This window comes from Centroberyx gerrardi, chromosome 14 (assembly GCF_048128805.1).
Source record: "Centroberyx gerrardi isolate f3 chromosome 14, fCenGer3.hap1.cur.20231027, whole genome shotgun sequence".
In the NCBI taxonomy this organism is placed as follows: Eukaryota; Metazoa; Chordata; class Actinopteri; order Beryciformes; family Berycidae; genus Centroberyx; species Centroberyx gerrardi.
This window is the reverse complement of record NC_136010.1, coordinates 9,107,152-9,119,523: the sequence shown is the minus strand read 5'-3', so window position 1 is coordinate 9,119,523 and position 12,372 is coordinate 9,107,152. Positions and strand designations below refer to the sequence as shown.

The window sequence follows — 12,372 nt, the reverse complement described above, 5'->3', positions numbered from 1 at the left end:
TTTTCTCAGCTTCCACCTGCGAGCGACCCTGAAAGTGAAGTCAGAGCCTCCTTTCAATGAGGCCAAGGAGTCAAGTGAAGGAGCCTCGCTGCAGCCCGCTGCCCCCGTCTCCATGGCCAACAACCCCTCCATGGACGTGGCCAACCTCACCTCTTCTGGCGGGTACGGCTCCCCTCCTCCTTCCCTGTTGGCCTGGAAACAACTGACAGGCAGCATCCCTCAGATGCCCGCCTCAATGCCCAACTTGCCAGCCAACTCCCCCCTGGCCACCACCTCTCTGGAGAATGCCAAGCCACAAGTCAAACCTGGCTTTCTGCAGTTTCAGGAAAAGTATGCAAAGCATCCATGTCTATTGCATGGCATTGTATGTTGCTGTTCCTGTTATATGTTAACTAAACCATGTCTTCCATTTTTGTCTACCCAGTGATCCCTGTTTGGCTACTGACTGTAAGTACTCCAACAAGTTCCACTTCCACTGTTTGTTTGGGAACTGCAAGTACGTGTGCAAGACCTCCGGCAAGGCCGAGTCCCACTGTTTGGACCACATCAACCCCAACAACAACCTGGTGAACGTCCGCGACCAGTTCGCCTACTACTCTCTCCAGTGTCTGTGTCCCAACCAGGTGGGTACAGCTTGATAACTGGGCCTGGAGCTGAATCACCAACTGTCATATCCCAGAGTTTTCTAAGCATGAAGTATGCTATCTATTAGACCTGTATTTGAGGTTATTTGACTCAAGGCTTTCACAATCGCTCCTCACCGTCTTCCATCTCTGCTGAGAAAGACAGTCGACTCACCCCCGTAATGCCTGTTTATATGTCAATGATGTCATTTTGACTGCCGCATTCTCCTCTCAGAAAAGGCCAATTTAGCTGATATTACCCAATAAATCATTGTCACTTGCACAGTAAACAAGGCTGTCTGGAATAGGGCAAAAATCAGGGGAATGCTTCGCAAATGAAACCTAAATGGCAGCCCCTGCCTGCTCTCATGAGCCCGTATTTGGAAAACGGTTTAAATGAATTCATTAATGTGTCGAAAATCACCCCTCTCACGAAAAGTACCCACCCCCCCTCCTCTCCCCCTCCCCTCCCCTCCCCTCCCCCCCTCCCCTCCATCTCCTGAACTGAGTAGATCTTATTTGGCCCAGTCCTTTGGGATCCGGGGCTCACAAACAGATGGTGGTGTACAGACATGTTAGAAAGGAGGGGTGGCTGGGAAAAGAACTGAGTCTGGACAAAAAAAAAAAAAGAGTCAGCCTATTTAGATATGTGGGAGCTTCTTCCCAGAAAGGAAGCGGTTGTGAGGTATTAATACGGTTTTTAGAGGAACCGAGTGTAGTATTCATTTCAACTTTTCACACAGAGAAAGATCATATAATATTCATCAACTCCACTTGTTATCAAACATTCAACACATTTGACTTGGAAATTATGCCTCTCCTCTCCGCTGCAGCACTGCGAGTTCAGAATGAGGGGCCACTACCACTGTCTGCGGCCCGGCTGCTTCTTTGTCACCAACATCACCACCAAGCTGCCCTGGCACGTCAAGAAGCACGAGAAGGCAGAGCGCCGCGCCGCCAACGGCTTCAAATATTTCACCAAGAGGGAGGAGTGTGGGAGGCTGGGTGAGTACTTCTGATACTCTGTGTGTCTTGGCCCGCTGTCTCTCCTGTGTCTCCTCTTATCTCTGTTTCTGGTTTTTTTTCTTTTCCCCTGCATCACCCCACAAGCCCCCCCCCCCCCCCACCTCATTCTCCTCTCTCCAGCTTTTGATAATATTTTGCCAGGGGGAGACATATGGGTTAGGGGTGTGAAATCAAGAGAGATGTAGATTGATTTTTGGTGGCTGTTGCAAGAGGATATTCTCTCTATGCCCCGATTGTTTACAAAGGGAGAGAGACCAGTGTTGGCAAACACAGTGTCACGCTATCAGAGCAATTCAAGTGGCATGAAACAAGTCTGGCTCATACCTTTTGTTGTGGTGTTTTGCATATGCACCATGGCACCTCAAGTCCCAAAGGTACTCTTGCCTGCACTATGTGAGCAATAACGTAAAAGGGGGCAATCATATCCAGGTTGTTTTCTTCTTCCTTTTGCCCCTGTCAGAAATGAGCAATTAGGTTTGTGTTTGTTAATTATCCGGCTTGTCTGGTTTAGCCTGTTTGTGTTCTGAAGCTGCGCCTCACAGCCACCACCGCCATCGCATAGAAATGAATTAAAAGTGATCTGTTTTTTCAGGCAGTTACACAAGCTTTTCAGAACACACACACAAAGCAAACAAAAACAGGCCCTAAACAGCTGTTTTTTGTCCCCAGCCTGATCTGCCAACTGTATTGTTTGGGCTGGGCGAAAAACAGAAAGGATTACCACCGCTAGCACTCCAGTCATAAAGAATTGATGGGTTGCCAGTATCCATGGCAGCAACATTAAACTGAACACCGTTGATGATGTTACCTGGTTCCTGTCTCACAAAAGGCCCTCCATGTCGCAGGGGTTACTGTTATTTGCTCAACTTTGCGTGTTTAAAACATTGTGTGTACAAAAGCTATTTGATGACACAGACGTGTTGTGCCCTTAACCGGGTGCCATGGTTACTGACATGCTAGCACCTGCCCAGCATGTTACTCTTTCAATTATTTCTGCCTGCTTTTATATAATGGTATTTGATTAACAGGCACAAAAAGGAACATTCATTTAATTTGAAATCATAAAGCAATTAGAGCTAGAGCGGTTAAAACACGAGAAAAGAACAGAAGAATATGAAGCAGACAGCACTACAATAGAGAACAAAAGGAAAGATGACAATGGAGATATTTTGAAAAATGAATTTAATATGGGAATAATTGTATATTTACTTTGGTTTGCAGGGGTGTGTGCATTATTGGCCCACGGAAAATGAGAATTTATTTATGTAAATTCCTAATTGAATAAAGCATGTCAGTGTAATAAAAGAGCTCCACAGGTTTAGTCCACAGAAGCCTCGAGTTGCTCAGTGTGACACTGGAGTGATCTAATATTCCTCCTACATGTACACTCTGAAACACTTTGAAACGTGATCCCTCTTTTGTTCCGGCCATGTCAACAAGTCCAAGTTATATCACGAAATAAAAAAAAAAAAATCTAAAAGCATTTCACTTTTGGATTTGATCTCATCATACACCGCCACTCTGATCATATTGCATTTAGCACAGTAGCTGTTTTCAGATGTTAAATTAATGGGTGACTACAGTATATCATGAGAGTTTACCATTGTGTCTGGTGTTTTTTTTCCAGGTTGCAAGTATAACCAGGTGAACAGCCACTTCCACTGCATCCGCGAGGGTTGCCAGTTCTCCTTCCTGCTCAAGCACCAGATGACCTCACATGCTCGCAAACACATGAGGCGGATGCTGGGGAAGAACTTTGACAGGGTCCCATCCCAGGTACTGCGACACGTTGCCTCATATGACACATGCCGTTCTCAAAAGGGTAATTGCCTAATAATATGGGCTGGAAACTTAATAGGTCTTGATTAGTAATATTGCAGATATTCAAACAAAGCCAAGTTCCTCACACGCCCTTTTGTTGAGAAATGCTACAACAATGCTTCATTAAGTAGGAAAACGCAGTCCCGCCTAAGAATTACATATTTATTCAGATCTAGGATCTTTTTCTCTGTGCACATTCTACATGACCTACTTATTTAGCAATGCCGCTTGCCATATAGTTTCGGGTTTTGTCATTTTTCACTCTGCTTCCTGTTCTGTGAGTCACTTGCATGGAAAAGATTGATGAAGGCCTTGGCTGTTGTTTTGTAAAACGACAATACCACTCATATCCTGTCATACCAATCGATGACAAATGACACATTAAATTCCTTTGACTAAATTTTGGATTCTGGAGTATACTCAACCTCTCGACTTAACCTGAGCGGTATGTATAGTATGTAGATATATGCATGTGGAATTTCTAGTTCTATTTGTTCTTTTTTTCACGTTCCAGCTCTCATATAAGACATGACAGCAGTCTGAGGTTAAATAAATGTTTGTGCTCTTTGTCGTGAGAAATGTTGGTCGTGCGCCAGGTGGCAACACCTATTTTAATGGCATGTTTGTTTGAAATATCCGATCACGGTGAAGACATGAAGACGGATATATATGTATGGTATTACATCGCCTGCATTGTGCGCCCCGTCTCCCAGGTGATGCCTCTTGGCCAGAGATCGGATGAGATGCACCAAATGTCCGGCATGGGGTCGGGGCCCGGCGGACACGGCATGGCCTCCGGCTTCTCCGGCATGATGGACGAGACCGACGACTACATGGACTACATGGGAGGGGGGGGCAGCCCCTTGGGCCTGTCCTCCGAGTCCTCCAACCAGGACCGGAGCTGCACCAGCACCCCAGTGGGCAACGAAGGCTCCCCAGCAGGTGAGTTTACCAAGATAGATTGGGCACCAGTATGGAATACTATACGCATCTGTAATATAGACCTTTCATGTGTCTGAGTAACAGCAGGTGGAATTTGAATACTAAGAGTTTATTGTAAAAGCAAATAGTGCAGTACTGATTTTGTACTCGGCATCATACATCATACTTCATAGAGTACGCAGCAGTTGTCTACCATGCCCAGAAAATCAGCTGTTTTTCATTTCATATATTCTTCAATCATGTATTTCTTGATTTAGTAGTTAATTGACTTACAAACAGACAATCAATAGCGTAAGGAGACATCGATCATATATGAGGAACATGACAATGCCATTTTCTTATGTTCTCAGTCTAGAAATTACAAGATCCTTTTAAATTTGCTTGGTCATCCTCATAAAACATTCATTTTGTACATCAGCAGTTTGAGTTATTGCACTATATGAAGCATATTACATTTTCCTTTGACCTGAAAGTCATTGCTGTGGCAATTTCAGCTTTATGTCTACTTAAGCACTTTAGCGTGTTGAATTGTAGCAGAAAGGGCTAAAAGCCTCTTTTCCATAAACTTACTGAAGAAACACATTCTCCTCTGCTTTTTTCAAAATCTGAGCTTGCCTTCATTTGTATGATTTTCACATTTCTCCATTTGTTGCCAATATTATCCACTACTCTCATCATTGTTGCTTTGGCTGGTGTTTGGGTTACTTGTCTTGAATGGGCCTCATTTTGTATCATTCTCTTATCTTTTCCCTTTTTACCTCCCATCCCTGTGTGTGTGATTGGGCCCTTGTTTTTGTGTCTACCCGTCTGTCTGTTTTCCCTCTGTGTCTGTCCTCCACCTTCTCTGGTCAACCTGTCTCTCCAGGACAAGGCTACCCCGCCACCACTTCTGCTCCTACCACCCCTGCTGACACTAGCGCTCCCCAATATGCACCTCCTACTCCTCCTCCTCCACCACCACCACCTCCTCCTCCACCTCCTCCTCCTGCCCCTCAGCCTGGCCTCCAGTCCCAGGCCCCATCCCTCTCTCCTGCTCTCCTCCGACCTCCTCTTCCCTCACTCCCATACCTCCTCTCTCCATCCTGTCTGTCATACTCTCTGCTCAGCGCCTCTCTGGGAGCCACTCGGAGTGTTGTCATGCCAACCAACACACCAGCTTTCAGCCCCATCATTGCCACTCCGTCTCCGGTTAAAAATGACGTCCCTATAGTGCAGGATGCTGCAGGTACTTATCCCCGGCGCAAACCAACACTGCAGCTGTCACTCTCAATTGAGTCCTGTGCAGCATTTAACTGTGTGATCCAGAGTTACTCTGCAGTATTGTTGTGGAAAGAGAAAATAAAAGGGGTTTTCCAGCATGCAAAAAGTGAACATTTCCATAGAAACTATGAAAAGTGCATGCTTACTGGGGTGGGTTCAGTGACACAGAACATCTCACACAGTAAATGTATTTAATTACATCATTTACACCTTTGCGTTCGGTCACATTGACTGTAGTGCTCCACTTTGGTGTTTACTAGGATTTAGCGATAGAGCAGTAAATTTGGCACCTGTAGTGTGAAGCCTTGGCCTTGTTTAGCCTCCATTAACAGGACTGCATCAGCGGCCTCTTATTTTAATCACGCCTCAAGTTTTATCGAGGCCCACTGCTTGCTGTCTTGCAGAACAGGGATCACATCATTAGCAGTGACCCCAGGGTGCTGGAAAAGGTGGGCACCCCTCGTAAAACAACATGGAGATAAGAGAGGCGGTTAAGACCCACAACTCCGCCTCTGTTTGGAGGCTGTAGACACCCTGTAAAAGTGTCATGTTCCTTTTAGCAGCAAAGTCAATCTATCATTTTCCCCCTCCTTTAATCATTGAGGGAATTAGGAATAAAAAACTGGGGCTCTGTATGCTTACTCAGCTGTGAACCACTTCTGGCTGAGTAAGGAGGCATATTAGAGTTTCAACCAAGTTGATCTCGCAATGTGAATTGCTCGTTGTGGGTGGGTTTTGCATTGTGCACCGACTGATTATGCTTTAATGAGCTTTCTTCCTCCTTGTTCCCAACTTTAGGCAACACCATCTCCATCCCCACGGCCACTGGTGCCAAGAAGCGCTTCTGGATCATCGAGGACATGTCACCCTTCGGCAAGCGGCGCAAGACGGCCTCGTCACGCAAGATGCTGGATGAGGGGATGATGCTGGAGGGCTTCCGTCGCTACGACCTGTATGAGAACTGCAAGGACTTAGGCTGCCAGTTCTCTCTGAAGGTGACCCACTACCACTGCACACGCGAGAACTGCGGCTACAAGTTCTGCGGCCGCACCCACATGTACAAGCATGCGCAGCACCACGACCGAGTGGACAACCTGGTCCTGGACGACTTCAAGCGCTTCAAGTCTTCACTCAGCTGCAACTTCCCCGACTGCCAGTTCTCAGGCAACAGCACCCACTTCCACTGTCTGCGCTGTGGCTTCCGCTGCACAGACAGCACCAAGGTGACGGCCCACCGCAAGCACCACGGCAAGCAAGATGTGATCAGCGCCGCCGGCTTCTGCCAGTTCAGCTCCAGCGTCGATTGCGAGGTCGTCGACTGCAAGTACAAGCTCAAGTGCTCGCACTTCCACTGCACCTTCCCCGAGTGCAAGCACACTGTGGTGGGCATGTCCCAGATGGATTCCCACAAGCGTAAGCATGAGAAGCAGGAGCGGGGTGAGCTGCCGTCTGTGTCCCCCAAACAGGAGGGGGCGCACCACCTAGTCGGAGGTGTGTCCGTGGTCCCGCCAGCTTCTATCAGTCTTCCCTCTCCCTCGCGCGGCGGTCTCCACGCGATGTCCCACAACAACAGCAACGCTCCCTCCATGCTCTATCCATCAGGCAGCATGGTAGAGTATAACCACCCATACCCACCTTCCTCCATCAGCCTGGATAGCTCCCTCAACCTGGGCACAGACGCCAGCAGCTCACTGTTCTTCCTGAAGAACGCCGCCGGTCTGGGCCTCAACGACTCGCTGGACCTCAGCAAGAAGATGCACCACAACTCGGCCGTGGCTATGGCCTCCGCGCCCAACCCCGCACCCCCGCTAGGTCTGCCGGCACCTCAGGACGACACCACAGGAACATCTGGAGACGCCGAAGACGACCTGTCACCGGAGGAGGAGCCGAACGCGGAGGAGGAGGAAGACGAGGAGGATGAGGCGGAGGAGGATCTCAACACTGACTCATATGAAGATTCAATGCCGGAGCCTGATGGTGAAAAGGACAATGGTGAGAGTTTCGATGCTTCCGTTAACCACACTGACACTTCCCAACTGGAAAAACAAGAGGCTGGCCCATGAAAAACAATGACTGTAGGAACTGAAGAAAAACCCTGTGTACTATGAACAAACAGAAATTAAAGTGGCCTCATTTATCATGTTTAGAGACACTTCAGATGACAACAAAAAAAAAAACAACAACGTGGAGAAATGACGGCCCAAAATGATTTATTATGATGTTTACAAGATGACCAACATTATTAATTCAATTATGCATTAAAAAATGAACGGAGACACACAGAATTAGGCCCTCTTTTACACATGGGGCAGCAATGTAAAGCATTTTACTACACATCAGTCTTTTTGTGTGCGTGCATGTTTGACTTTAATTTATTTTATTTTTGTTTTCACTTTTTTGTGTGTGAAAAAAAATATAAGAAAAACAAAAACAAATCTCTCTATATAACTATATATGTAAGTGTGTGTGTGTGAACGTTGATATACAAAGGAAATCGCTGGCACAGTCAACATGAACTGCAGGGCCCTGGATACATATAAAAAGGGAAGTGAATCACTAAGGGGAAATTCTGAAACAGAATGTGTTCAAACATTTGATCCTTTTTTCTGTATTATTATTATTATTATTATACATTGAGAGCAAGGGGTGACATATTGCTTTGACTTGTGCCCAGCTCTCTCCACCAGTTGCAAGGTGTTTTATTTTGTTCTCTATGACTTGTGGAATTGACCAGTGACTGCATGGTCAGTCTCAGCTGCAGACGGGCGTCCAGTCGGGCGCTCAGCAAGCTGTCAGTCGAAACAGTTCTCTCTGACATTCTGCTAGAGTCGCTCAACTAGCACCAAAACCAAGCTCAGCCCTTGTAATTTTACCCCCCCCCCCCCCCCCCCCCCCGCCCCTGTTGAGGAATCAAGTTTGTGTGTGGATAGTGCACTTTTATATTAGCTGACGATGATGATTACGATGACGACGATAGATACTCATGAACATATATTTAAAAATATTTTTGTTACCATTTGCATCATTGCATTACGATTTCGTTCTATGTTGTGTTGTTAGTCAGAAGCATATCGATATGTAGGCAGGCGGGGTCACGGTGGCCAGCGGCCGGCTAGTCGGGGGTCAGACTGACCGGCGGAAACGATGAGTCACTCAGATGCAGCGCGGGAAGGCAGAGGCGGCGTCAGGGAGTGTGTTTTATGTTTGAAAATGTACAGACAGAAAATGACGTCTCAACGGCATTTTGTTTTCCATTCACTATGGCTGTGGTTGAGCTCCTGTTGTAACGGTTTTTATTTAATATTTATGTGACCTTCCAATGAGAAATTTTTAGGGTGTTATTGCACTTTTTAGGTTCATTTTTACCGTCTGAAAAAAAAAAAAATGATATATATCTTTTAACAGGGAATTTGCTTTAAGATGTTGTTTTAGTTCACTTTGCTTTGATGCACAAATAGATGTTAGTGTGACAAAGAACTGTTGTTCTGTGATTTATTTAAAGACTGGTTTTATTTGCTTCTGTGATTGGACGGTTTTAAAAATGGAAAATGGGCGTGCCAGAAATATGGCGCCCTATAAGAAACACTAATACGAACTGTGATTTAAATTAATTCTTAAGAAGATCATGGCAATGCTCACTTACTGTAGTGCTAAATTACAAACCTGTCAAAGCCACACTCTGGTTTATATTGACCGAATGTGTAAGACCGAGGAGTGGACATTGTGATCATGAATTATCTCCTGAGCTTGGCATTGGAAATAAATGATCATAATATAGGGAATAATGTGTGTAGATGATATTCCTCCAGATATTGTTTTGAGAAGAAAAAAGGTTGTACAGTATTTTCCTCTGTAAAAAAATAACTATATATGAACAAAATGCTCTTTGATGAACAGCTTCCTTTAAAAAGAAAACCGTAAAAAGGAGAAATGATTAATAAAAAGTTAAAAATTCAAATAGCCTCACCATAGTTTGCTTGTGTGCGTGACCTTTTTTTTAATCATAATTCTACCCTCGCTCTAGATTTTTGGAAAAAGTTGGCAAACAAGTTAGGGCACTGTTCTGTTCATACCATAGCATTGGCGGCAATGGAGATTCCGTTTTTTACTTTGATATTTTTGCATCACTTTTGCAGCATTTTTTTTTCTCCTTTTTTTTTTTTTGGATGTCAAAACAACGATGTCAAACAATGTCAAAAGCTCATACTAAAATACACTGATTTGAATTTATTCATGGATGTTTCTGTTTTATTTAACAACTTGTTTTATCCATTGTCATTTTTGTGTGTGCTCTTTTTTTTTGTTTTTCATTAATTGAAATTCTTGGTTTATATTTACTTTGCTGTGGGCATGCCTCGTTCACAGACTGAATTGTCTCCCTGGACTCAATTGCAAGGCAGTGCATCACCATATATGTTTTTGTTTTCTGATCATTTGTTGAGATAGCTATCGGGCTGGGAGACATTGTGCACTTGAATACAGTTTATGTGTGTGTGTGTGTGCGTGTGTAAAATAGCAGGATTTGTAAAAAGTTGAAAATAAAGAAACTATAATTATTATGACAATACATATGTACTGCTTGATAGTGCTTTAGCCTGAGGACATTTCGGGTGACGTGCGGAGGGGAAAGGTGCTGCTGGACGACCCCGGCCCCGAGGCCTCAGGGGGTTCGTACTGACTAACCCAGATAGCTGCAGCAGGGCAAGAGGTCACAGCGGTGGTCTCTCTCTCTCTCTCTCTCTTTCTCTCTCTCTCTCAGTGATACTACTGAAGGGGATGTGTGTGTGTGTGTGTGTGTCTGGTTCTCTTCCCCTGAGAAAGACACACAGACAGCGACTGTAAGAACACAGACCTGTGGAACTGTCCCGAGGCTTTGATTCCTATTTCATGAATTTTCTTGTGCATCTTCCCCCCGCTTTGTTCCACTAGAAATTGAATTGAGGAAGTGTGTCCCAGAATTTGAAAAAAAAAACAACAAAAAAAAAACATCTGCATTTATGCAGGTAGAGGAATCAACAATATTTGTTGTTGGGGTCGCCCGTTGTTCGAGCTTGACGTTCTGGTGAGAGAACAAGATGAGAGCCGGGACCATTAGGCAGATTTAGAGGCCTGCTACTGCTAACAAGATGGCTCTCTGTGTCTTGTTCAATGTTAACAGGGCACATTTTTTAGTTTGTGGTAGTTGTTTTTTTTTTGTTTTTTTGTTTTTTTTTTGCCTTGAGCCATGTGCTGGGTTCTCCTCCCACTCCTTCAGTGTCACCCAGTGGCCAGTGTGCTGGTTCTGTCTGTCCCCCAGTCTACAGCTGTTCCTGTCCTTCCTCCTTCTCTTCCTTGTGATGTTTTTTTAAATAAAAAAACGGGTAAAGGCATCACCATCTGTCAGCCAGCTGGCATCCTGTATATAATCTACCAGAAAAAAAAAAGAATAAACATGAAAATTATATTACACAAAAACCAGACGGAAACGACCTCCAAATCCTGCATAGGCTGCTGCCGAAACGACAGATCGTTTTACTGTTTTAATTAACAGAGGAAAAAAGATGGTATAAAAAAGTAGGGGGGAAATAAACTGAGATGTATTTCCTCTGCTAGAAAAGTGTAATATGAAAGCCGTCTACTACTGCAGCGTAGTGGATAAACAGAGCAACATTTTAGCCTTTGTAAAATATATTGCACTTTTGGACTAAAAGCCATCTCCAGTTCGCAGTCAATTTGGCTAGATTCATAACCATTACAGGTAGGCAAATGAGACATTTTATATGAGAAGTAGACAATGAAGCAATTTAAAGAAGTCTCTCTACTTGAATTTGCTGCCCTCAGCACTACTGTTCATACTATTCATATTGCGTATTTCCACTTGGATACAGTGCTGTTCATCTTCATTGTGCTATATTTATGTTATTCCTTTGTTTCTGCATGTCTTATGCAAAGATTGAGCTTTTCACTCAATGAAATAAAAATATACTGAACAAATGTAGGCCTGTTTCACTGTTTCAGTGTTGATGTCTTTTAAATATCAAGAAGAGTATGACCCATCTTTCAGCACACAAGTACACCTACACTTTTCTATCTTTTCACACCATCAAGTAGTAGGCTACGTTTTATGTGCACCAACAGAGTGTGTGTGTGTGGTGAGTATGCAATGCATGCTGGCCACCTCTGACGTGCGCTGGGTTGATGTGCCAGGAACAGGTTGAGTGAGGGGGGGGGGGGGGGGGGGGGGGGGCAGTGCAGTGCAGAGAGGGAACAATCGGGGCTGGGAACACACACGACAGGTGTGCACTGCATATGTGGTCACATGATGCCTATAAGGCAGATTAGGGCCCAAACAGATGAAGCGCTGCTTAATGGCAGCTTTTATTAAGTTCACAAAGCGTGGAGGGAGGGGGGTGAACAGAGGAAAAGCAGGTGGCTGGGTCTGTGCACTCCGAGATGAAGATAGATATTGTACGGTGGAGTCTGAAGAGGGTAGCCACTGTGGAAGGATTTATGGAGATTTGCCCGCCCCGGACTCGCCGCCTGCCTGTTCCCGAATCCTGCAGTAATAGCCATAGAGGGAGTACTGGAAAAGCTCACAGAGAAAAATGTCCCAGCCATGAAATATAGCCAGAGACACCGATCATATAAGATGAGATGAAACTATAATCATCGCTGTGGGAAAATTGGGCCACTGCAACTGCATATAGTAACAGGATACACA

At 44.9% G+C, this 12,372-nt stretch overlaps 1 protein-coding gene across 5 annotated transcripts in view; it reads left to right on the top strand.

Moving 5' to 3' along the window:
* The window catches only part of casz1 (castor zinc finger 1), a 173,388-nt gene extending 162,505 nt beyond the window's left edge, over positions 1-10,883 (top strand). For 4 of the 5 annotated variants that reach the window (XM_078288247.1, XM_078288245.1, XM_078288246.1 and 1 more), the window contains 6 exons: positions 10-330; positions 425-623; positions 1,457-1,628; positions 3,277-3,425; positions 4,184-4,412; positions 6,471-10,883. In XM_078288247.1, the coding sequence (XP_078144373.1) occupies positions 10-330; positions 425-623; positions 1,457-1,628; positions 3,277-3,425; positions 4,184-4,412; positions 6,471-7,735 (2,335 nt within the window). In that variant the 3' untranslated portion in view covers positions 7,736-10,883. Of the gene's footprint in view, positions 1-9; positions 331-424; positions 624-1,456; positions 1,629-3,276; positions 3,426-4,183; positions 4,413-5,277; positions 5,638-6,470 lie in introns of all 5 variants that reach the window. The other variant, XM_078288248.1, reaches the window with a different exon arrangement.
* Positions 10,884-12,372: the final 1,489 nt, after the last annotated feature.